Raw genomic sequence first — 21,330 nt, forward strand, 5'->3', positions numbered from 1 at the left:
ATTTTGCAAAGTTGACAATACAAAGTGAATCTCAGCCATCTCTCTACAAATCTTATTCCAGAATTATGTTGCAGCAGGTAAACCAAATGTTAACGTGGTAAGGGGCCAGCATGCTGCACTGGATACAAATGTGTAGCTAAATCCATATTCAGCCAAAAACTTCAAGCCTCAAGCTTATTGCTCCTTATTCAGGAGCACGAAAACCCAAGGCTGATATTGAATGCACATTCAACAAGAAGCCTGAACTAGCCATTCACAGGTTCCTAATTAATGTAACTGTATAATATGCATAATTGTTACATGCATGTTACATACACGGACAGATAGGGAAACTATACAACTCCAAACTGCCTTAAAAGAAAATAGCACCCAAAGACAAACCTACAGAAGCAGTGGAAACTATTTCTCCCTATTGCCACTTTAAGAGAACAGCAGGCTATCAACCCTAGAGTTGCATATTCAGATAGGAATACGCACATGAATATTCACACTTTTGGTTCTCAACATTTTGTTCAAGTTTTTTTTAATGACAATTATATAAAGATCCCTTTAAAAATTACCTGGTCCAAGCCATAGCCTTTTCTCATTGCCTCTGGAACACTGGCAAAGGTTAGCTGTCCTAAACAGCCAACTGTGTTTTAATCAAGTTTAAAATCCTTTGCTACCCAAATTGTTGCAATGAAAGACTCAACAGGGATTAAGGCCAGTCAAAGAGCAAAAAGAAGCTAATCAGTTTCGGAGAACACCCCAGTGCAACGTTTCTGCAAGAACTCTTAGTGGTGATTCATACAAGCAGGCTCCACTGTTCTTGCAGAATACTGTTGTGTTTTGCTCATACTGATGAATCTATCGCATTACGGAGCCCAAAGAGGAAGCGGGTGGGAGAGAGTTCACAGCGGCTGGGGGGGGGGGGGTCAGTGACTCTTCATTTATTCCGTCATTTAAAAAGCACTTGGGGTGGGGGCCCCTAAGAACCCTAAGAAAAGAACGGCAGAATATGCCATGAGAAAACGAGGCAGGAGGGCAGGGATCCGGAAACAAGTGTCCGTAGCATTCTCCAGGAGACCATGTACTAAACCTTGTTCCGAGGAACTGGAACTCCTGGGGATCCGGCTGTGCAACCCTCCCATTGCGTCCACCAAGGCCTAAACCAGCCGAGGCGGCTATCAAAAACAAGCCCTTCTCCCCTCTCCCCCCCCCGAGCGGCCTCCCCCCAGCCGCGCGCACAAAGGGGAGAGGAGGGGAGAGCAACGTTTAATCCTTCCGTGTTATTACCGCCCCCCCCCATCCATCCTGTCTTTATCCGAGCAAGAGGCGACGCTGACACCGGAGAGGCGCGCACCAGCCGGTCACCTTACAGTCCCCGCCGAGCCTGGGGAGCGGGAGCGGAGAAGCAAGCTCCCCGGCAGCACGCCTGCCCTCGGCCGGATCCCGCCGAGTACGCAGATGGGCAACCCCGAGGCCGCCCCCCACCGCGGTCCCCGGCGCAGACCCAGGCGGCCGGCTGTGTCCGTCGGACGGCGCCTCCCTCCCTGGCCTGCCCAGAGAAACCGGGCGGGGGGCAGAGAAGGCAGGCGAAAGTCAAGTCCGACGTGCCACTTTCGTTATCCGTGTCGACAGGGGCATCGCCGGGGCGGCCCTTGGGGCTCTGGCGGCCCCGCCAGCGACACGCCAAGCCTGACCCTCGGGCCAGAGGAGCCGGGCTGGCTCTCGCCCCAGCATCGCCAGCCTCAAACTCACCGCGCTCGCCCGCCCGCCCGCCAGGCGCCTCTGCAGCAGCAGCTTGTGCCTGCTGTAAAAAGGAGCGACGTTTCTATCCGCACCCCACCCCCGCCCCGCGGCCAGCCCCGGACCCGCACCCCCCGGAGACAATGAGGAGGACCCCCCCCCCCCGCCACTCCATCCGCCCGCCCGCGCGCTCGCCCGCTCGCTCACCAGCAGGGCCGGGTCTCCGCCGCTCCGGGGGACGCTCTCGCCCTGCCCTCCTTCCTCGCACGCTGCAGCCGCCTCCGCAGGCGAGCCCCCCGCCCGCCAACGCCGCCTTCGCCTCCGCCTCCGCCTCCGCCTCCCCACCAGCGGCTTCCTGTCTCCCCCGCGCCGCCGAGAGGAGAGGGAAGGAGGCCTCGGGCCGTTTCTCTTGCCGGCGCCGGAGTCACTTGACCCCCTTCGCCAACATGGCTGCTCCCCGGCCGGGCGGTGGGGCCCGTCGGCGCCGCTCTCCCTCCCCACGCGCTCGCCTTGAGACGCCCTGCGCCTCCGCTCCGCTTGACGATCCAGCCGCCCGGCAGTGCCGAGCTCGCCCAAATGGGGAGGAAGGGAGCGGGGAGCGGGGCAGCGGCCGGGCCAGCCACAGCCAAAGCAACCGACGCCGCCGACGCCGGAGCCAGGGCGACAGCTAGCGGCCGAAGCGGTGGGTGCCGCGCCCGCACGACGCCTCCCCCGGCCGCCTGCCCCGCGCCGCCTGGCACAGGGCCGAAGCTCCCGCGGGGCCCCTCGCCCTGCCTGCCGGCCGAGCGGCTTCTGCCCCGCGCGACGGAGGCCGGACGGCCGAGAGTGGAGCGCGCCAGGGCGGTCAAGTTGGCCCCTCAGGACTCCGGCGCTGCATTCTTCCGAGTGCCGCTGTTGTTCCAGCTAGTTTGGGAGAGGCGGGACGCGAAGGGATTCTCACTCAGTTTTTGTGCTCCTGCTATTAATCTCCCCTTGTTTGTCTAGGTGGCAAACGACTTTTACTTTCTTCCGACATACTGCTACTTCCGCAGGGAGGATCAGTGTCCGATCCTGCATAACCTGTTGGGCGATCTTGCACTGGGAAAAAACTTGAAAACTCTGTAGATCAGGAAGCCTCGCAGGTATAGATGGAGAAATGAATGCCACAACAAGAAGTGTTAAATGGAACTGACAGTAATGCCCCTCCCCCCCAAAAAAGCCCAGCGTGGAGCAGTGGCGAGGTGAGAGGATATGAGAGCAAGAACTGAATATCCAGAGCTGTGCCATTTCTTTAGGTGACCTCAGGACAATCATATACCCTCAACTTAACCTGCCTTGCAGGATTGTTGTGAAGATCAAATCGTAGAATCATAGAAAAATAGAGTTGGAAGGGATCTCCTGGGTCATCTAGTCCAGTGGTCCGCAACCTTTATTAGGCTGCGGACTGGTGGGGGGAGGGCGATCCAGCTGCCGTGCATGCGCGGCAGCCCATGCGCAAATGCACACGTGTGGCACTTCCACACATGCGTGGTAGGTCCTCACATGCGCGTTTGCACCATGCGCGACTGCAAACGCACAAGTGCGGACCGCCATGCATGCGCACAGCGCATGCGTGTTTGCAGCCGCACATGCGCGTTTGCGCTGGCGGCCGCACTTCCCGCTCCCCCCTCCTACAAAAAGAAGCTTGCCAGGCCGCAAGGTTGCGGCCTGGGAAGTTTCTCACTGCGGGGGGGGGGCAGGGAGAGGGAGCTGCGGCCCGGTGGTTGGGGACCACCGATCTAGTCCACTCCCCTACACTATGCATGACACTCACAACCCTATCGCTCATCCACTGTCACCTGCCACCCCCTTGACACAGAGGAGAATTATATCTCACTTTGGGTCCCCACTGGAGAATAAGTTGGGGTATATAAAATAAATAAATAAATAGCATATATGCTTTATAGACCAGTGGGAAAACAAACCATTACAACATAAATGAATCATTACAACATAAATGAATACATTCCATTAGTAAGCCTTTAGCAATGATTAACCTGCATGTCAGGAGGACAAAGCTGCTTCATGTAAGAACATGTAAGAACAAATGTACACAAATCTACTTTTCATCTATGAAACACTGCAAGGTCTGTAGTTATAAGATTCTGGGAGGACTCTTCAAAACATTCAGGTGCTGGAGACTGGTGCTTCCCCCCCCCCCCCCGAATGATATTTAAATTGGATTTCAAGATATGGACAAGCAGTTGAAGAAGAAGAAAAAGAAGAAGAGTTGGTTCATATATGCCACTTTTCTCTACCAGGAGTCTCAAAGTGGCTTACATTCACCTTCCCTTTCCTCTCCCCACAACAGACATCCTGTGAGGGAGGTGAGGCTGAGAGAGCCTTGATGTTACTGCTTGGTAAGAACAGCTTTATCAGTGCTGTGACAAGCCGAAGGTCATCCAGCTGGCTGCATGTGGGGGAGCGTGGAATCAAACCCGGCTTGCCAGATTAGAAGTCCGCCCTCCTAATTACTACACCAAGCTTTGAACCCTTTGAAACCAAAATGAGCTGTGTTGCTAACACAGGAAAAGGAGTGTGGCATTGTGGTAAAAGGATGAGCCAGCAGATCAGTGGGGTAGAGCTTGACCTCAGTGCCCACTTCTTGAGACTGTGCATCAAAATTACACATGTATAAAGTCTTCTAGGTCCTTCAAGGTCTGGAGCCAGGATACCTCAAAACAACTTAGATGAGATCAATCAAATAGTTCCATTCTGGTCATTGTAAGGAAGCCTCCTGGTTTGTTCTGCTACATGATGTTTGCCAGTAAACTAGCAAGGTGAGTATATCTCTTTTGAACTTCATGGACCTCTCTCCTATTTAACACTCTTGAGAAACCGTTAGGAAAAATCAACCGTAGACTTTGACTTCGGTGCTATCATTGTGCTGGTGACATGCAGCAGTCTTGTTTCCCTTTAATTCTAGGGTGGGGTTGAATCCTAAATCAGCATCAGGAGTCAGTGAAGGATTGGATAGGATAAACAAACTGAAATTTAATTCAGACTAAGTAGGTTACATGTAAATCTGATGCAGGAATTTGTTTTTTACCTGTTCTAGATGGGGTCATACTCCCTGCAAAGCAGCAGATATGCAGATTTTGAAAATTTATGGATGCCTCTTTATTGCTGGATAAACAAGTGACTGAAATGGACAGAGATTTTATTTATTTTATTTTACTTATTACATCTTTACACCACCCTCCCTTGAGGCTCAGGGTGGTTTACAATATATCTCAATATACATCTCCAGTGTATAATAAGATACAGTATGCTCCAGGTAAATACAGTACATCACAACAACATTTTAAAACATTTAACCATTAACATTTTAATCATTTGAATGTTTAACCATAATTTAACAGATTGTCGGATTGAGGATTACCCCGCAATGTATCCAGTAGGCATGTCTGATGGCGGGGTGCTCTGGAGGGACCAGTAGATGTTATCAGCTCATTGGACCCAAGCAAAAGCTTGGCAGAAGAGCTCCGTTTAGCAGGCCCTGTGGAACTGTGCTAGTTCCAGTTGAGCCCAGATCTCCGGGAGCTCATTCCATCAAATGGGGGCCTGGACAGAGAATGACCTGGCCCTGGTTTGCCCTTTACAACCTCAGGTGGATATGCTGGCTGTTACCACTCCTGAAAAAAAAAAGGTCACAAGGACACATGCTTTGGGGAAATTGTTTCCATTACTGTATGTAATGTAACACATTCTTTATGGGGCAGCCCACAGCCAGTTCAGAAGCTTCAACTGGCAGAAAATTCAGCAGCAACAACTGTACCAATTCTCCCCTTAATGGGCACCTGATACCAGTTCTGCTATATCAGCTGCATTTCCCTTTCCGTGCTGCTGCTACTGCTGCCCCACCTCCCCATCTCAGGTTCAGGCTTGTCTTTCTGTTCACTTCGCCTGCTCCAGCTTGCTTCCATCTTCCAATATAGGCCTTTATACGCACCCCTCCTGTCCTCTCACTCCTCTTCCTTCCCACCTCACAGCAAATGGGAGAGAACCCAGCAGATAAAGGAAAGAACAGTTTCCCCTCTATGTCTGCTCTTGGCTATATTTTTACATGCATTTTGTGTTCTTTTGGAAAACCAAAATGTGCTGAATAGTGATGATGTTGCACATATACACATAACTGTCAATGTTTTTAATGGCTTGTACAAATTAGGAAGTCCCCCCCCCCCAAAATGGGGGGGGGATTTCTACATGATTTTTCTATAAACCACCTATATGGTAGCTGGCTGGCTACTCATTTGCTTATCTGTACAAAATTCATCCCTTGACTGTTCGATATATAGATGGCATGTGCCATCTATATATTTGAAGGAGGCAGATGGAAAGGAGGGTGAAGTAGGGGAAGGGAGGGGACTCAAGGACATCTTGCCCAGTATTTCCCAGAACCTGGGTTTGGTACTCTTGGGTTCTCTTGCCACTGTCTGCTTGTCTCACTTTCATCTTCCATCTATCAATCATATGTAGAGTTACACACAGGAAGCATATATAATATATAAAATATATAACCAAGTGGGTTCTTTTGGAAAAGAACAAAGATGTCTAACATACCCATTGAAGAGTTGAAGAAGAGTTGGTTCTTATATGCCACTTTTCCCTACCCGAAGGAGGCTCAAAGTGGCGTACAGTCACCTTCCCATTCCTCTCCCCACTTCAGACACCCTAAGCAGAGTAACACTCTTCTAAGTTCATTAAAGTCAATGGGCTTAAAAGGGTATAATTCTACTTAGGATGGGCCTGCCATCTTTTTTTTACCCCGTTCTGGCAGATCTTTCTCCCACTGCCATTCCTCTCACAGTAGGGATACACACACTGCTAATGGTAACAACTGTTATTCATGCATACAGTTACACTCACACATGCGTTATTGCAACCTTACCTAATTGAACATTGCAAAGAAACAGCTGAGGTAGCCCAAATTTTAAAGCATAACTTTTCATATGGAAAAAAAAACCTGTGACATTACCATTTGAATGCATCAACAACATGACAAGAAATGCAGTGAAATTCAGGTAAAATGTATCTGAAAAATAATTGCTAAAACATGTATACCCTAGAATTACAGCTTATCAAACTACAGAGATCAGTTACCCTGGAGAAAAGGGCTACTTTGTAACTAAGTCCTGTTCCTGTCCTCCCCAGACCACCCAGAAATCTGCAGAAGTTTACCAAGCTGAATTGGGCAACCCTACCCCCCATCCCACACTGGTGGCCATGGGGGACTTGGCAACCCTTTCCTGTAGAAAGTCCAGATTCATTCCCTCAACCATAGAGCTATCTGTTAAATTTTTACCCATCCATCATCCCAAGTGCTCAGAGCAGCATATGTATTCCCTCTGCTTTCATGTTGTCCTCATAACAACACCATGAAATAGGGTTAGGCTGAAAGAGTGACTGCTAGTTCAAGGTCACCTAGTGACTTCATGATTGGGTTGATCTTTGAATCTAGATCTTTCCAGTGCTAACAATTACATTGCCCTGACAAGATTTCACCAAGCTGGGCCCTCAGTCATTTTAAGCAGCACCAGAAGGCCTGTTTCTTACTTGAATATTTTCCAACTGATCCCTCTTCATCCTCCATCATATCTTAGACATTAGTATAAACATTTTAGTCTGTGACCAGCCCACCAGTTCTGCTTTAAAAATTTGATCTAGCAGTCCCTAGGTCTTTGCTGAAAGCGTTGTGTAGGTCTCAACTGAAAGTACAAAACAGGTAAGTTGTACAGGTGAAACAGATAACTTTACAGTATCTAATTTTAGCGGTGAAGAGAGAACAGCTAGTTTACAAACCAAGGAAAGATGAAGCCTGGCACAAAACAAAAAAACAAGTCAGGTGCAGCCAGCTGCAGTGCTATTATTCTTGCCTGAATCAGTGCTCAGCTACCAGTTCTGCCCCAGGCCCCTAAGTTTGTATAGGTCTGAAGGCTGCTTAAATCATTTAATACTTTAACACTCATAAGCCACCCCGCATAGAAAACTATAGGCAAGGTCCCCCTCCACTCTGCTCTCTATTCCTTCTCCAAACTGCCATTCTCTGAAGTTCATGTTGCACAAAGTTTTCGTGTAGGCGTTAGAACTGTGTCCAGATATTCCAGGCATTTTAGCATTCTGAGCTATAGCATGCTTGAATATTATTTTGCCTACATATATATATTTCTGCCCCCTGCTCTTCTCCTGGTATCTCGGACTGTTCTGCTAAATTTTCACCTTCCATAACTGCCTCGGAGCCTTGTCCCTCTGTTTTAAAGAGCAAACGTATCTGTGCATGTTAATACTTCAGCAGATACCCAGACTCGCATCTCCTTTAGAACTGGAGGTGGTAGAAGATAATTATGACAGGGGAGCCTCATGGCTTCACCAAAATGAATATGGACCAAAGGAGGAAGCATGGCCTTGTTCACACAGGGGCACATAAAAGTATATCACTTCTAGTTGCACACATAGCAACCTCCTGCCTTCCTTTTACATTTATTTATTTTCCCCTTTTACTAGATTCCTGTTAGACTGTAAACCTATGAACATGCCAGGTCTTTAATTTTCACTGTTTCATTTTTAGACAACTATTTCTTTGCTTTCTGAATAATAATAATAATTATTATATAAGCTCTTCAGTCCATTTATGGTTCATAATACAGTTGTTTGTTTCCTGTTGTCAGAAGAATTTCTAAATGATGTTCACATCCCACTCATAACCATACACTTCAGTACATTTCTTGCTATTAATACTCTTTTGATCCTTTTGTAGAACAAAAGGCAGAAAATGCAGACTTTAAGATAACTGAGGATGCACATATAAGAAAATCTAAGAAAGGAGGGGAAATAAATTCCAAGTATGTTTTAACATGATTTTCAGGGAGGAAAAATTCCAGATATTTCAGAAATGTTATGCTACCAACTAGATATTTGAAATAGTATTCAAATTATTTTGCATTTTAATTAACTTTCCCCTAAAGGAAGTGGTTTAATGTACCTGTTACTTCTTGTAGAGAAATTCTCTATAGAAACAGCTGTATCTTAGTAACATGCCAAGAATAGATTGAAGAGGGTGTGTGACACACAGAAATTCAAATTTGCCATACCTAATCCCGATGATTACTGTCACCCTGGATGGAGCCACTGAGTGACTGAAGTCATTCTGCATATGGTCACTTTCCTTCTAACTGCTATTGCATATGTTGAGATCCTCTGTCTTGGCACTGTAATAAATTATTGTAAATAGGAATCTTTTCAACACTGGCTCAGATAAATTCTTATTTGCACATAGATTCCCATGAGAGTTTGAGGAAAGGAGAATCTTCTACACTGCATGACACATCTCCCATAACAAACCCACCTGTCAGCTGAATTCTACCATCCCAGTGTGCCTGCTTTTATCTTGAAATTGGCCCAAGCTGCAACAATTCAGGGTTATTACATGACATCCATATAAACATGTCAATAAAAAAAAACCTATCAGGAAACGCTTATGCTTGAGTTTCTGGAAAACTGTATGCCTTCTCTCTTCTACAATTATTAATACTACCATTCTTGTTATAATTATTCTATATATGATGATAGTAAAATGGCTGGCTCCTGCTGATCATGAAGCAGAAAAATCAAACCTCTTACAGGTGAGGCAGGGGAATACATACTGAGAGGACTTCCCAGGTATGCAGAAATGTATGTCTTTGAGGATTAATCCAATGGTTAAATAAGAATTCTGTTCAGAAAAAACTCAGAAAATACCAATCTGTGGGTAATGACTTTTTATGCTATATCTCTGGGAAAAAAATGAATCTAAGTCACCTTCATCAATCCTTTAAGACACTTTATCCTTGGTGAATGGCAATGGGACTACTCCTAAATGTTGACATATGAAGGCCAAGCTATATGATACTTCTGACATCTGCCAGGGCACAGGTGTGTGACTGGACTTCTACCTTAAAAAGTGCTTTTTTGCTCAGAGCTGTGATAGGGGAGAAAGAAACTGGAAACTTCATCTCCTCCCTTGTTATGTTCTCTCACAACACTGAGCAAATAAGGACTTTTAAAGTATATGTCTGCGAGTCTGAACTCCTACCATGGACCAAACATATGCTAGGCATATTGACTAATTGCAGCATTGGGACCGTTATATGCTCAGTTCATATATATATATATTAGCTCCTTGTCTAAAAATTGATGGATCAGTGGAAATTTGGGCCCAGTAATATTTGACAAGCTTGCCCAGAACTTCCCAGACGTTAATGAAGAAAAGCAAACTCTGAGTCATTCATGGTAAGTGCCCACAGGGAATGGGGCACCAACTGGTGGGTGAAAGATGAGGTGCTGGAAAGATTAGAAGGCAAGAACTGGTAGTTCAGCAAAGCACAAAACACAAGACTGTCCTATCCCCAAGATCTTAATTTAGGAAGGAACTCGCAGTCTTTAGGGTGGTACAGAATCAAATCAGATATTCAACTTGCACAAGTAGTACCCACAACAACTGTATGCATTGAATAACTGAGCCAAGCAATTTCCGTCATATTAGCCAAAATAGCTAGATGGGAGTAAGCAGTAAGAAAGAACTTTTCTCCTAAACCTTATCATGGTTAGCTAAGCTGCTATTTCTTCTTCATACAGGTTCCATCCTACCCATATAATAGGCTCTGACGATTCAGTTAGGAAAGCTGATTACAGTATATAACCCTTTGCTTCCCCAGGGAGGCATAGGTCCATTTTCTCACCAGCACAGTTTGGGAACACAGAGCTTCTGAATTAATATACTACCGCAGCCTAAAGCACTTAGCAACAGAAAGTGTGTGGGATGCAGTGACAGCAGCATGTGTGTGGCAACCCAGTGACATCAAGAAAACTGTGTGGTGGGGGAAAGCTTTCATTTCTTTCTGACTATAGCTATGAAGACAAGTTGGACACTACAAGTGATGTTTCAGTTCAAAGCATGTGGTGCCACCCAAGCATTCCTTTGTTAGGCAGCTTACTGGTTAATAGAATGGGATAAATCATTGATATTTCAACAGTAGGAAGCAATAGTTGATAGGGACTTGCAGGATTTTTTCATTTTGTTTCAAAAGCTTTATTACTCTTCATCTTGTTAATTACGTATCCATTTTCCTTATCACATTCTCCCTTGTTCCCACTGAAATCCATGGGAATGACACCATTTGTCCTTTTCCTCCTTGTCTTCGCTGCCTCACCCCACATTGTACCGTCCAGTCCTGGCTGCTGCAGCTGCACCAAAATCCCAATAGCCAGTCAGCCAACTGGAGGGCAGGAAGAGAACATCACTCTCCCTTGCTCTGTGCCTTGGGTGCTGTTTGTGCCATATTGAAGAAGCTGTAACTTGGGGCACATTGGGAAATGTTGTCTTCAGAGCAACTATATTTCACAAGGCAAACCACAGTATGGTGCTGTGGCCACTGCAGAAATGGGGGGAGGGGGCTGGTCACTACAAACCTTGCATGACTGTTGCCTCAGTGGCAGCCCTTAGTTCATTACGTGTAATAGGTGGGGACTCCCAAAGAATGGAAGAAGAAGAAAGGGAATCTCTTGCCCCTTTGGAAGATTGTGCCATAGTTTTTGATGTGGAACATATCTTTTAGCTCACTCCCTGAGATGGAAATGGGAACGGACGTGACGTCTGTAGTCCCGTCCCAAAGAGCAAGCCAGAAAAGGCTGGGGCAGCTGTCGTGCGGGAAGAGGCCGGTCAGTGCTGCCCTGCCCAAGGCCTTGGGATGTGCCTAGAGCATGGGAGACAGTTGACCTGGCACTGCTCCACCTGATGCCTTGGGATGCGCCTGGAGTGCGGGAGGCACTCAATCATGTACCACCCCACTTGAGGCCTTGAAACATACTTGGAACATGGGAGGCAACTGAGCCAGCACCGCCCTGCTCGAGGTCTTGGGACGTGCTTGGAGCACAGGAGGCAGTTGAACCAGTGCCACCTGCCTGGGACACATGGCATGGCAGGCGCCTGAGCCAGCGCCGCCACAAGGATAAGGAAAGGGGGAGGAACGAGGGAGTCTGGGGGGGAAGGTGTGAGGGAGGAGGAAGTCTGGGGGGGGGGGAGGTGGGATGGAAGAGGGAGGGACCAGAGATGAAGTCAGGCAAGTGAGAGGTTGGGGGATGAGGGCAGGGGGGAATGTGGGGGAAGGAGTTTGTGTGTGTGTGTGTGTGTGTGTGCCTGAGAGAGGAGGAGGGGAGGAACAAGGAGCCCCAGGGGAGGTATGTATTCCACATATCTAGTGATACAACAAAACAAAATCAGAGTCCAGTGGTACCTTTAAGACCAACAAAGATTTATTCAAAGTGAGAGCTTTCAAGTGCAAGCACTCTTCTTCATACTATCCACTTGAATATGTCTAGTAATAATTAGGCTGTCACTGATTTATTTAAATAAAGCTTTGGCAAACATTTTATTATAAAGTGCTTTTATGATGCCAGAAATAAATATAGCACCTTGGCATAAAAAGGATTACATGTGTCTATCAGTGAACAAAATAGCACAATTAATCTCTAATATTAATGGTCAGATAATTTTTATCTTGGAGTCAAAGTAGTTTAGGGCCCTATGCTGGGAAATGTCCTCCCCTACTGCCACCCTCTGTCCCTGATTTTGGAGGAGAGACTCCAGTCATCTCAAGGCTGTATCTCTAACGCCTATGTCAGCTAGGCAGTGGGTCAGTAATTTGTGGCTATGTGAAATGCTGCTGTCAGAGCTAAAAGCAGCAGCAGTGCTGACCCGCCTAAATCCAGCATTCTCCAGAGATCGTCTGTCAGGGTGACCAGAGCTGTCTCCACCCCATGGCCAGGTTGGAAGCCAGATTGGAAAGGGTTGAGTGCTGAAGTTTTTTCCAAGAATCCCTCGAACTGTCCTGCAACTGCCATTCAGTCACCTTACTCTGAAATGCTAGATGTGAGACTGGGTAGCATTTGACCCAATCAAAGGGATCCAACTCTTGCTTTTTCAGTAAAGGCTGCACCACTATCTCTTTCAGCCTTGCCAGGAATGTCCCTGAAGTCAAGTACATTTGATAATCTCTTGGAGAAGACCTCAGATCTCCTCACCACCAGCTTTAATCAACCATGAGGGACAGGATCATGGGGACAAATGGGTGGCCAAACAGCTCCCACGGCCTTGTCTACTTCTGCCAAGGGGAGCAGACTGAAGCGGTTCAAAGTAGGACTCTGAGATCTCTAGTTCTCATTCTGTATCAAACCTGGCAGGAAGGTCCTGGCAGAGCAGCAAAATTTTCTACAAAATAGCTTGCAAAAGGCTCACAGTTGATATCCAGTTTATTTTGAGATGATCCTAAGGCTAATGCTCTGATTGTTTTAAATCAGTGGTCCCCAACCTTTTTATCACCTGGGACCACTCAACGCTTGACAATTTTACTGAGGCCCGGTGGGGGGGGGGTAGTTTACTCCTCTACTCTCAACCACTGCCCTAAGGCTTTCTGATCGCTATGGTAATGTTTAAACATCCCTTCAAAATAAGATACAGACACACCACAACAATGAACATAAGGAACATTTTATTTTCATGGAAATTTTAACTCATGACAATGACAAATCAATGGGAACCCTGAGCTTGTTTCTCTGCAACGAGATAGTCCCATCTGGGAGTGATGGGAGACAATGACACCCGAAGTATGTTGTAAAGGGCCAGGGGGATGAAGTAAAGGGCCGGGGGGGGGGGAAGGCGTCCTTCGCAGCCCACCTCCAATTAGTTGAAGGACCACATGTGGTCGGAGGCCCACAGGTTGGGGATCGCTATTTTAAATAATTGTGCTGGGCATGAGCTTGCAGAGATAATAGAGTCTGCCATCTCATAAGCATTCATGTGTGTCTTATAAGATGTTCTTGATGCTTCATCACGAGTTTTTCTCCGGACTTTTTCTAGCCATCTTAGCTCCTGTTTCCATTTGCACAGCTCTAGTGTATACCAAGGATCTGGCTTTGGATGGAGATGAGAGGGCGTCCGGGTGTAATTTTGTTGATGGCCTTAGAGAGGCCACTTACAATAATGAATATACTGAGCGCACTATGAGCTGGGTAATTTAACTAAGCCTTCAAATTAGATTGCTTGGCAATTCCGATGAATACGTTTTAATATAAAATTTACAACACGTACAGGTATGAGATGTGGGCTGGTTAGGCTGACAGGGGCAAGGGCCACAGAGCTGGTGGCCAGGTTGGCCAAGCAATTATCAGCTATGGTGGCTGGGTTTTGGTGGCTGGGCTTTGAAGAGGGAACTGCCTGTGAGGTGTATATGACCCAACATGCATGCTATGAAGTGTTGCTGGATCTTGGCTTCTTCTGCCTAGTTTAGGGAAAGAGGCATCCTGAGAATGTCTGGACCAGACTGGGCTTGGGGGAGGGATGCATCTCCAAGGCAGAGGCCAATTGCTAGCAGGGCTTTAAAGGCTATACTATCCCATGTCTGTGGGTGGCAGGCAGAGGAAGAAGGGCTCAACACTTAGTAGTGGGACAAAGTGACTATAACTCTAATGACTCTTAGCTGTAGTCTGATGGGGCCAATAAAGCTGCTGTGGAGATTTGCCCCAATAGCCATACCCTCTTTCAAAGTAGCAAAGGAAATATCAGGGCAAGTTTTGATATGGTTCTATAGTATTCAGAAGGATAAGCTTATGCTTTCACAGAAGAAATTTGTGCCACGGTATGTGAACTACAGGTATAGGATTCCCATCAACGACAGATTTTGCTGTTGCTTTAATGAAAAGTTTTCCTGAAATCATGATGGTCTAATCAGATCACAACAAAAGAAGAGGCAGGGAATGAATGAGGAGATTTCTGAAGCAGACCTTCAGCCCAGTCATATTAGAGGGGGCTGAGGGGGAGCAGTGTGACTCAGCCTACTCCTTCCCTCCCAGAGTGTTTTCTGCAGCCTTATATGTCATGTTCCTCAGGCAACTGGCTTCCTGCTGCCAAAGAAACTTGTGAGCCCTCCTGTGGGAAGCTGCCTGTATATTCATCCACCTTTGTCAGGAGCTGCTGTTTGCCTTCCTACTTGTGCCTTTTATAGAATCATGCTATTTTAATATACATTTTTGGTGATTGCCATGTGTTCATAAATGAAGGTCAAACTTTATCCTGCATTTTATATGGCAAAAGGACATCCTCTATCTGCTTATAGCAAAAAAAGAAACCAGGAATCAAAACCTGCAGCATAATCTATCAATACAAAATTGAGCGCTGATAAATCTTTACTATTATTTAAAAGGAACAGAGGTTTTAGGCTATCCCCAATCATTATAGTGATGACTGCTCTTTTTCTGCAGCAGTCCTATACAATGTGACTCAGAAACCTGAATGCAGTCCAAAAGGGCTCTCACATGAAGCTGCCTTATACTTAATCACACCATTGGTCTGTCGAAGTCAGTATTGTCTACTCAAACCGGTAGTGGTTGTCTAAGGTCTCAGAAAAAGGTCTTTAAAATCACCTACTGCCTTGTTCTTTTAACTGGAGATATTGGGGATTGAACCTTGGACCATTTGAATGCCAAGCAGATGCGCTACCACTGAGCCACAGCCTTTCCCCTAAGTCCTCTGTTTCTGCTAGCCTACAACTGGAAAAAAAAGACACACAAAGGGTGAAGGTCATTCGCATGTGACTGTGTGTGTGTGAGTGGCAAGTACCTGGCAGTTCCCAGTATAAGGCTGCTTACTGGATTGCAAACTCTGCCCAGGGAAATTTCTGTGTGTCCTCCTGAGGAGGGTGGAGTTTGAGGTTGGGATTGGGAAGGAGCAGGGATGTGATACCTCCCTCCAATGCTACCATCTCTTCCAGGGGAAAATAGTATGGAGAGTTCCAGGAGAACCCCCCCCCCCAGTCTTGAAGTTGGTAAGCAATTAATTACATGTGGCTCATTTACTAGCTCCTACCTCCATCCCCACTATTCTCCTATGCATACTAATACTGTAGTATAGTTTTAAACAGAATTACATCCTTCTAAGCCCACTTCACTCAATGAGTTTAGGAGGGTGTAAATTTGTTTAGAATTGCCCACTTTTAGTGAATTACTTGCAGACCATGTATTATTGACCTTATTGGGCTACCATTTAATCACCTTTCTAGTAGCCAAGAGTATGCAAAATCTGTCAAAATAATAATTATTGCTTAAAAAAACAAAGAAAAAGTAACTTACATGGCATCCAGTGACTTCAGATTCAGGTGGGTAGCCATGTAGATCTGAAGTAGCAGAACAACGTTTGAGTCCAGGAGCCCCTTTAAGAGCAACACAGTTTTATTCAAGGTGTAAGCTTGAATTAATTGGTGCAAAAAATGTTCTGAAATTATCTGGTTGTTTCCCTGAGAGTCCTGAAAAAACATTAATTATCGGAGGGATACATTGTGATGTAAGATGTTATCCAGGTTCTATAATAATAATAATAATAATAATAATAATAATAATAATAATAATAATAATAATAATAATAATAATAATAATAATAATAATAATAATTTTGATTTATTTCCCGCCACTCCCAAATGGTTCGTGGTGGGTTACAGTGACTTAAAACCCCATTAAAACTCCCATTAAAAGACTTTAATATGTCACAGCATGGCGGCACAATAATAAGATCCCCTTCCTACCCCCCTTCCTAAAAAAAGGGGGGGGTGGAGGAGAAGGAGGTCAACAATGTTCAAGAAGAAGCCTGGGGGAGAGCAGTCGATGTACCACAGCAGCCCCAGACTCAACGATAGACCTGGCGGAAGAGCTCCATCTTGCAGGCCCTGCGGAATGTTGAAAGGTCCCACAGGGCCCGCAGCTCCTCTGGGAGCTCATTCCACCAGGTGGGGGCCAGGACCGAAAAGGCCCTGGCCCTGGTTGAGGCTAGCGTGCTTCCTTAGGGCTGGGAACAACCAGAAGATTCTCACTCGCAGAGCGCAGATTCTGACCAGGTCTAATTTCTTCCTTGAATATGGAAGAGTCTCTGAGCTGAAAGTATGTCATTTAGAGCAGTGGTCCCCAACCCCCAGTCCGGGGACCGGGACCGGTCCGTAGTCAGTTGGTACCGGGCCGTGGCTCCTCCTCATTCTCCTCCCCGGCTGCTGCCTCGGGGGCTGCCCTGCCACTGGCTCACCTTTGGTGCTCTCCAGCAGCTGCCATGGCTGGGGCTTCCCCTCAGCATGGCACTGCGCAGCTGCTGCTGACAGTGCCCACCAGCGGACAGCGGGAAGTCAGGGGCTCTGGCGGAAAAGCAAGTGGAGCAGGGGCTCAGGCAGTGCCGCCCCTCGGCAAAAGACTACCTCCCCGGGCCTCAGTAAAACTGTCAAATGTTGATCGGTCCCCGGTGATTAAAAGGTTGGGGACCACTGATTTAGGGGAAATAGTATACATGTTATAGGCCAAATACATTATAATGACTATTAAAATCAGAGTCCAGTAGCACCTTTAAGACCAACAAAGATTTATTCAAGGGGTGAGCTTTCAAGTGCAAGCACTCTTTGTCAGACTAAGAACTGACCAACATAACAGTAGGAATATATAAGCAAAAGTTAATCCTGTTTCATTAGTAAACTGTGTCACAGCATCCACACACAGCCACGTGATAATTCTCTGCCAAACCAGCCAATCAGACCCCTCGAACCCATTTGTAGTTTACAAAGACATGTCAGAAATAAAACTGTCAAAGCCAGTGATCCACGCCTTACACCCTACTATTTACTGCTGGCCCCATCTGTCTACATACCAGTGTGAAACTTTCTTACAAGTAGAAGCTAAGCTGGCTGATATCTTGTCCTGGGACCAGAAAGTAGAATTCAAAATTACATTTAAAAGATGTACAGCTGTAGTACATACAGCCAATAGGAATTCTGTTAAGAGAGTCATCATAATTCAGTTTGCCATTGCCTGCTTCTGTACAGAAACCCAATTCTTCACCGGTGGTCTCTCATCTAAGTACTAACCATGGCGAAGCCTGTTTTGCTTCCAAACCCTGATGATTTCAGGTTAATCTGGGCTATTCAGGCTGGTTTTAAATAGGATGGCAGTCTTTAAAGTGTTCAGATAAACAAACCCATAGTGGATTATTATAGACTGCATTCTTCTCCTTATCAAAGGAGCTGCATGATGGTTGCTGCCAGTTGCCCAAATATTTTCCTGTGTTGCCTATTGGCTGCAGTGTGGGCCTGTAGTATATAAACTTGTGTTTCAGTCAGTCTCAGTTGTTTGCATACCCTATTGAGCTTGTGGGAACCTTTGGAATTCTGACACAGCATGGTGAATGCAGCCACAAAATGGCTGCTACAGGAGACTGAGCCAGCCACAAAATGGCTACCACAGCTTATTTCAGTCACACAGGGATCTTCATTCACTGGTCCCAGCTGCTGCCAAAGCAAAAAAAAAAAAAAAGCACAGCCAATCAACTATCCAGTGGCCAATGAGAAGCCTTGCTGAGCAACAGCCTCACTAGTCCCTGCCCACTGTCTAAATACAGCTGGTGGGCTCCATGGCACCTATGGGCACCACATTGACGACCACTGATCTATAGCAGGGGTAGTCAACCGGTGGTCCTCCAGATGTCCATGGGCTACAATTCCCATGAGCCCCTGTCAGCAAACGCTGGCAGGGGCTCATGGGAATTGTAGTCCATGGACATCTGGAGGACCACAGGTTGACTACCCCTGATCTATAGGATTTGGGGACCTGAAAATAAGAGAATATCATGAGTTTACATTAGCTTCCTTCAACTTTGTAGGAGGACATTATATTACATGAAGAATGTGTATGTACTTGTTCTATTAGACACATGGCAGGGTGCACCCTGATCCACAGGTATCTCGTTTTACAAAAATACAGATACACAACTACTGAAAATAATCACAGAGTGAGTAATTTAATAAGTATGATTGATAGCCATAAATACTGTATTGTAACCTATGTTCTTAGACAGGTCTACCTAGTCTGAGGCCATGGCTAAGAAACACAGGGCCAAAAGATAAAAAATGCACTGATTTTTAGGTTTTGGAATACTGAATGCTAGGGTCTTTATTAGAGTTGCCAACCTCTAGGTGGGGCCTGGAGATTTCTTGGAAACATAGATGATTGCAGAGCTACTGCTCTGTTGTTTGGAGATCAGTTGTAATTCCAGGAGATCTCATGGTCCCACTTGGAAGCTGGCAACTGTAAAAAGAATATCTGCCATTGCAAAAATAGTGCACAGTGGTGATTAATAATCTAGTTTAATTTGCAGATTTACTTAGTAGCATGTGTGGGTTGTCTTGATCTCACTGGAATCCTTGTGTGGGGCAGGGGCAGTGTTCTCTCACTGTGTGTATGAGCCGCCACTCATTCACAAAGCCCTGGCCAACAGCAATCTGGAGCTGCACATCGTCTGGCACTGCCCATTGCCTATTGTTATTGTTGTTGTTATGTGCGAAGTCGTGTCCGACCCATCGCGACCCCATGGACAATGATCCTCCAGGCCTTCCTGTCCTCTACCATTCCCCGGAGTCCATTTAAGTTTGCACCTACTGCTTCAGTGACTCCATCCATCCACCTCATTCTCTGTCGTCCCCTTCTTCTTTTGCCCTCGATCTCTCCCAGCATTAGGCTCTTCTCCAGGGAGTCCTTCCTTCTCATGAGGTGGCCAAAATATTTGAGTTTCATCTTCAGGATCTGGCCTTCTAAAGAGCAGTCAGGGCTGATCTCCTCGAGGACTGACTGGTTTGTTCGCCTTGCAGTCCAAGGGACTCGCAAGAGTCTTCTCCAGCACCAGAGTTCAAAAGCCTCAATTCTTTGACGCTCGGCCTTCCTTATGGTCCAACTTTCGCAGCCATACATTGCAACTGGGAAGACCATAGCCTTGACTAAACGCACTTTTGTTGGCAGGGTGATGTCTCTGCTTTTTAGGATGCTGTCTAGATTTGCCATAGCTTTCCTCCCCAGGAGCAAGCGTCTTTTAATTTCTTTGCTGCAGTCCCCATCTGCAGTGATCTTGGAGCCCAGGAAAATAAAATCTGTCACTATCTCCATTTCTTCCCCTTCTATTTGCCAGGATTGCCTATTACAGCAGTTATATTCTACACTGCAAGAGCCCAGAAAAAATTCTTAACCGCTAACAAAATTCTTAACAAACAGCTAACAAAGATACAAATAAGTACTCAACTAGATGCATACTATGGTACTGAAAAAGTTGCAGGTATTTATTTATTACATTTTATCTATTAAATAGCACACGCAATAAATAGTTCCGAGTTCTAAACGTATCAACCCTGAACTATTTTATCCTTCACCCAAACAAGCTGATTTATGCGACAAGTACATATCTATACAATAGGAAAGTATTTCCCCCGTCATCTAGTATGTACCTTACAGTGAATGCAAAATACATACATGTTGTCGTTCTTTGTAAGCAGACGCTTTATTTATTTATTTATTTATTTTACATTCTCACAGAACGCGCGATTTAAACCCAAAGTTTAGAGAAGTGTTTGTTACCGGTTGGTTTTTTTTACACCCATGCATTTGCTACGCGCAATATCCGCCCGTCCAATCTCTCGCACCAAGTAAGTGTACAGCGGCGCGCAGGCGCATGGCGCGAGCTTCCCGTTTACACGCTCCCTCGCCTCTCGCGGCTCCGCCCCCTCTGCTCTGTTGCCCCGTTTCCTAGCAACCGTGTGCGTCCTGCTTTTGGGCCAAGCCACCATGGCCGAGGGTCCTAAAGGCAGGGACAGGTCCCCTTCTCGGCCTCCCCCGCCACCTGCGATCTTTTATGGGCCAGTGGGCCCGGGGAACCCGGTGGTCGATAGCTTTGAGAAAGACTTGCACGACTGTCTGGGCTTCTTGCGGCGGAATCGGGAAGACGAGGACTCCGGTTCCATGTCGCAGGAGTTGCACAGGAGAGGGTAACCGGTGGGGTGGGGAGGGGTGGGGTGAGCTGCAGGATCCATTTCTGAAGGCCCGACTGCTTCCTATCGGATAGTTCAGCTCATCCTTTTATCGCTTACAGGGGTGGCAACCATCGTACCGGTCCCGGTAGGGTGCAGCCTCCAGGGTTCAGCGTTCCCGCATAATTTGCTACTTTTATTTAAGGTTGGGGGAGGACCCGGATCTTAATACACGCGGTAGTGCCTCTTCGTTCATCCCTTGAACACTTGAAACACAGGCAGAAATTCAACCCGTGAAATGTTTCCCATCCTCATTCTAGGACACTGTTCACAAAATGTCATGCATTCTCAGTAGTTAGACAGGGGAAACTTGCGCCATTTCCAAGAAGAAGAAGAAGAAGAAGAAGAAGAAGAAGAAGAAGAAAAGTTGTTTCTTATATGTCGCTTTTCCCTACTCGAAGGAGGCTCAAAGCGGCTTACAGTCGCCTTCCCATTCCTCTCCCCACAACAGACACCCTGTGGGGTGGGTGAGGCTGAGAGAGCGCTGATATCACTGCTCGGTCAGAACAATTTTCTGAATTGGGATTAGACACGAGTACCATCAGTATCCCCTCTCCACTTGCTAGGGGGGGAATGGGTAGTTGATTAGCCGCTCTTGCCAGGTAGTCATTAACTATTGACATGTTAATTGATTTTAATGTATTTTATGGGGTTTTATACTGTTGTAACCTGCCAC

At 46.4% G+C, this 21,330-nt stretch overlaps 2 protein-coding genes and 1 long non-coding RNA gene across 9 annotated transcripts in view; 1 reads left to right on the plus strand and 2 right to left on the minus strand.

Moving 5' to 3' along the window:
• The window catches only part of CDK17 (cyclin dependent kinase 17), an 87,028-nt gene extending 84,632 nt beyond the window's left edge, over nucleotides 1–2,396 (minus strand). Inside the window, exon 1 of one of the 4 annotated variants that reach the window (XM_077339117.1) lies at nucleotides 1,936–2,394. The gene's annotated coding sequence lies outside the window, so the exon portion shown is untranslated. Of the gene's footprint in view, nucleotides 1–560; nucleotides 859–1,740; nucleotides 1,831–1,935 lie in introns of those variants that run through there. The other 3 variants (XM_077339119.1, XM_077339118.1, XM_077339121.1) reach the window with 3 other exon arrangements.
• A 1,511-nt stretch (nucleotides 2,397–3,907) lies between these two features.
• The window catches only part of CFAP54 (cilia and flagella associated protein 54), a 147,648-nt gene continuing 130,225 nt past the window's right edge, over nucleotides 3,908–21,330 (plus strand). For 3 of the 4 annotated variants that reach the window (XM_077339113.1, XM_077339116.1, XM_077339114.1), the window contains exon 1: nucleotides 20,373–20,612. In XM_077339113.1, coding sequence (XP_077195228.1) covers nucleotides 20,413–20,612 — 200 coding nt within the window. In that variant the 5' untranslated portion in view covers nucleotides 20,373–20,412. Of the gene's footprint in view, nucleotides 4,527–20,372; nucleotides 20,613–21,330 lie in introns of those variants that run through there. The other variant, XM_077339115.1, reaches the window with a different exon arrangement.
• LOC143838182 (uncharacterized) lies at nucleotides 4,901–20,334 on the minus strand. The gene is made up of 4 exons (XR_013231259.1): nucleotides 20,206–20,334; nucleotides 15,907–15,986; nucleotides 8,838–8,954; nucleotides 4,901–5,381 (listed from the first exon to the last, which is right to left on the minus strand). It is a non-coding gene; the product is annotated as an uncharacterized LOC143838182 (long non-coding RNA).

The sequence above is a fragment of the Paroedura picta genome, chromosome 5 (genome assembly GCF_049243985.1).
Source record: "Paroedura picta isolate Pp20150507F chromosome 5, Ppicta_v3.0, whole genome shotgun sequence".
Classification (NCBI taxonomy): Eukaryota; Metazoa; Chordata; class Lepidosauria; order Squamata; family Gekkonidae; genus Paroedura; species Paroedura picta.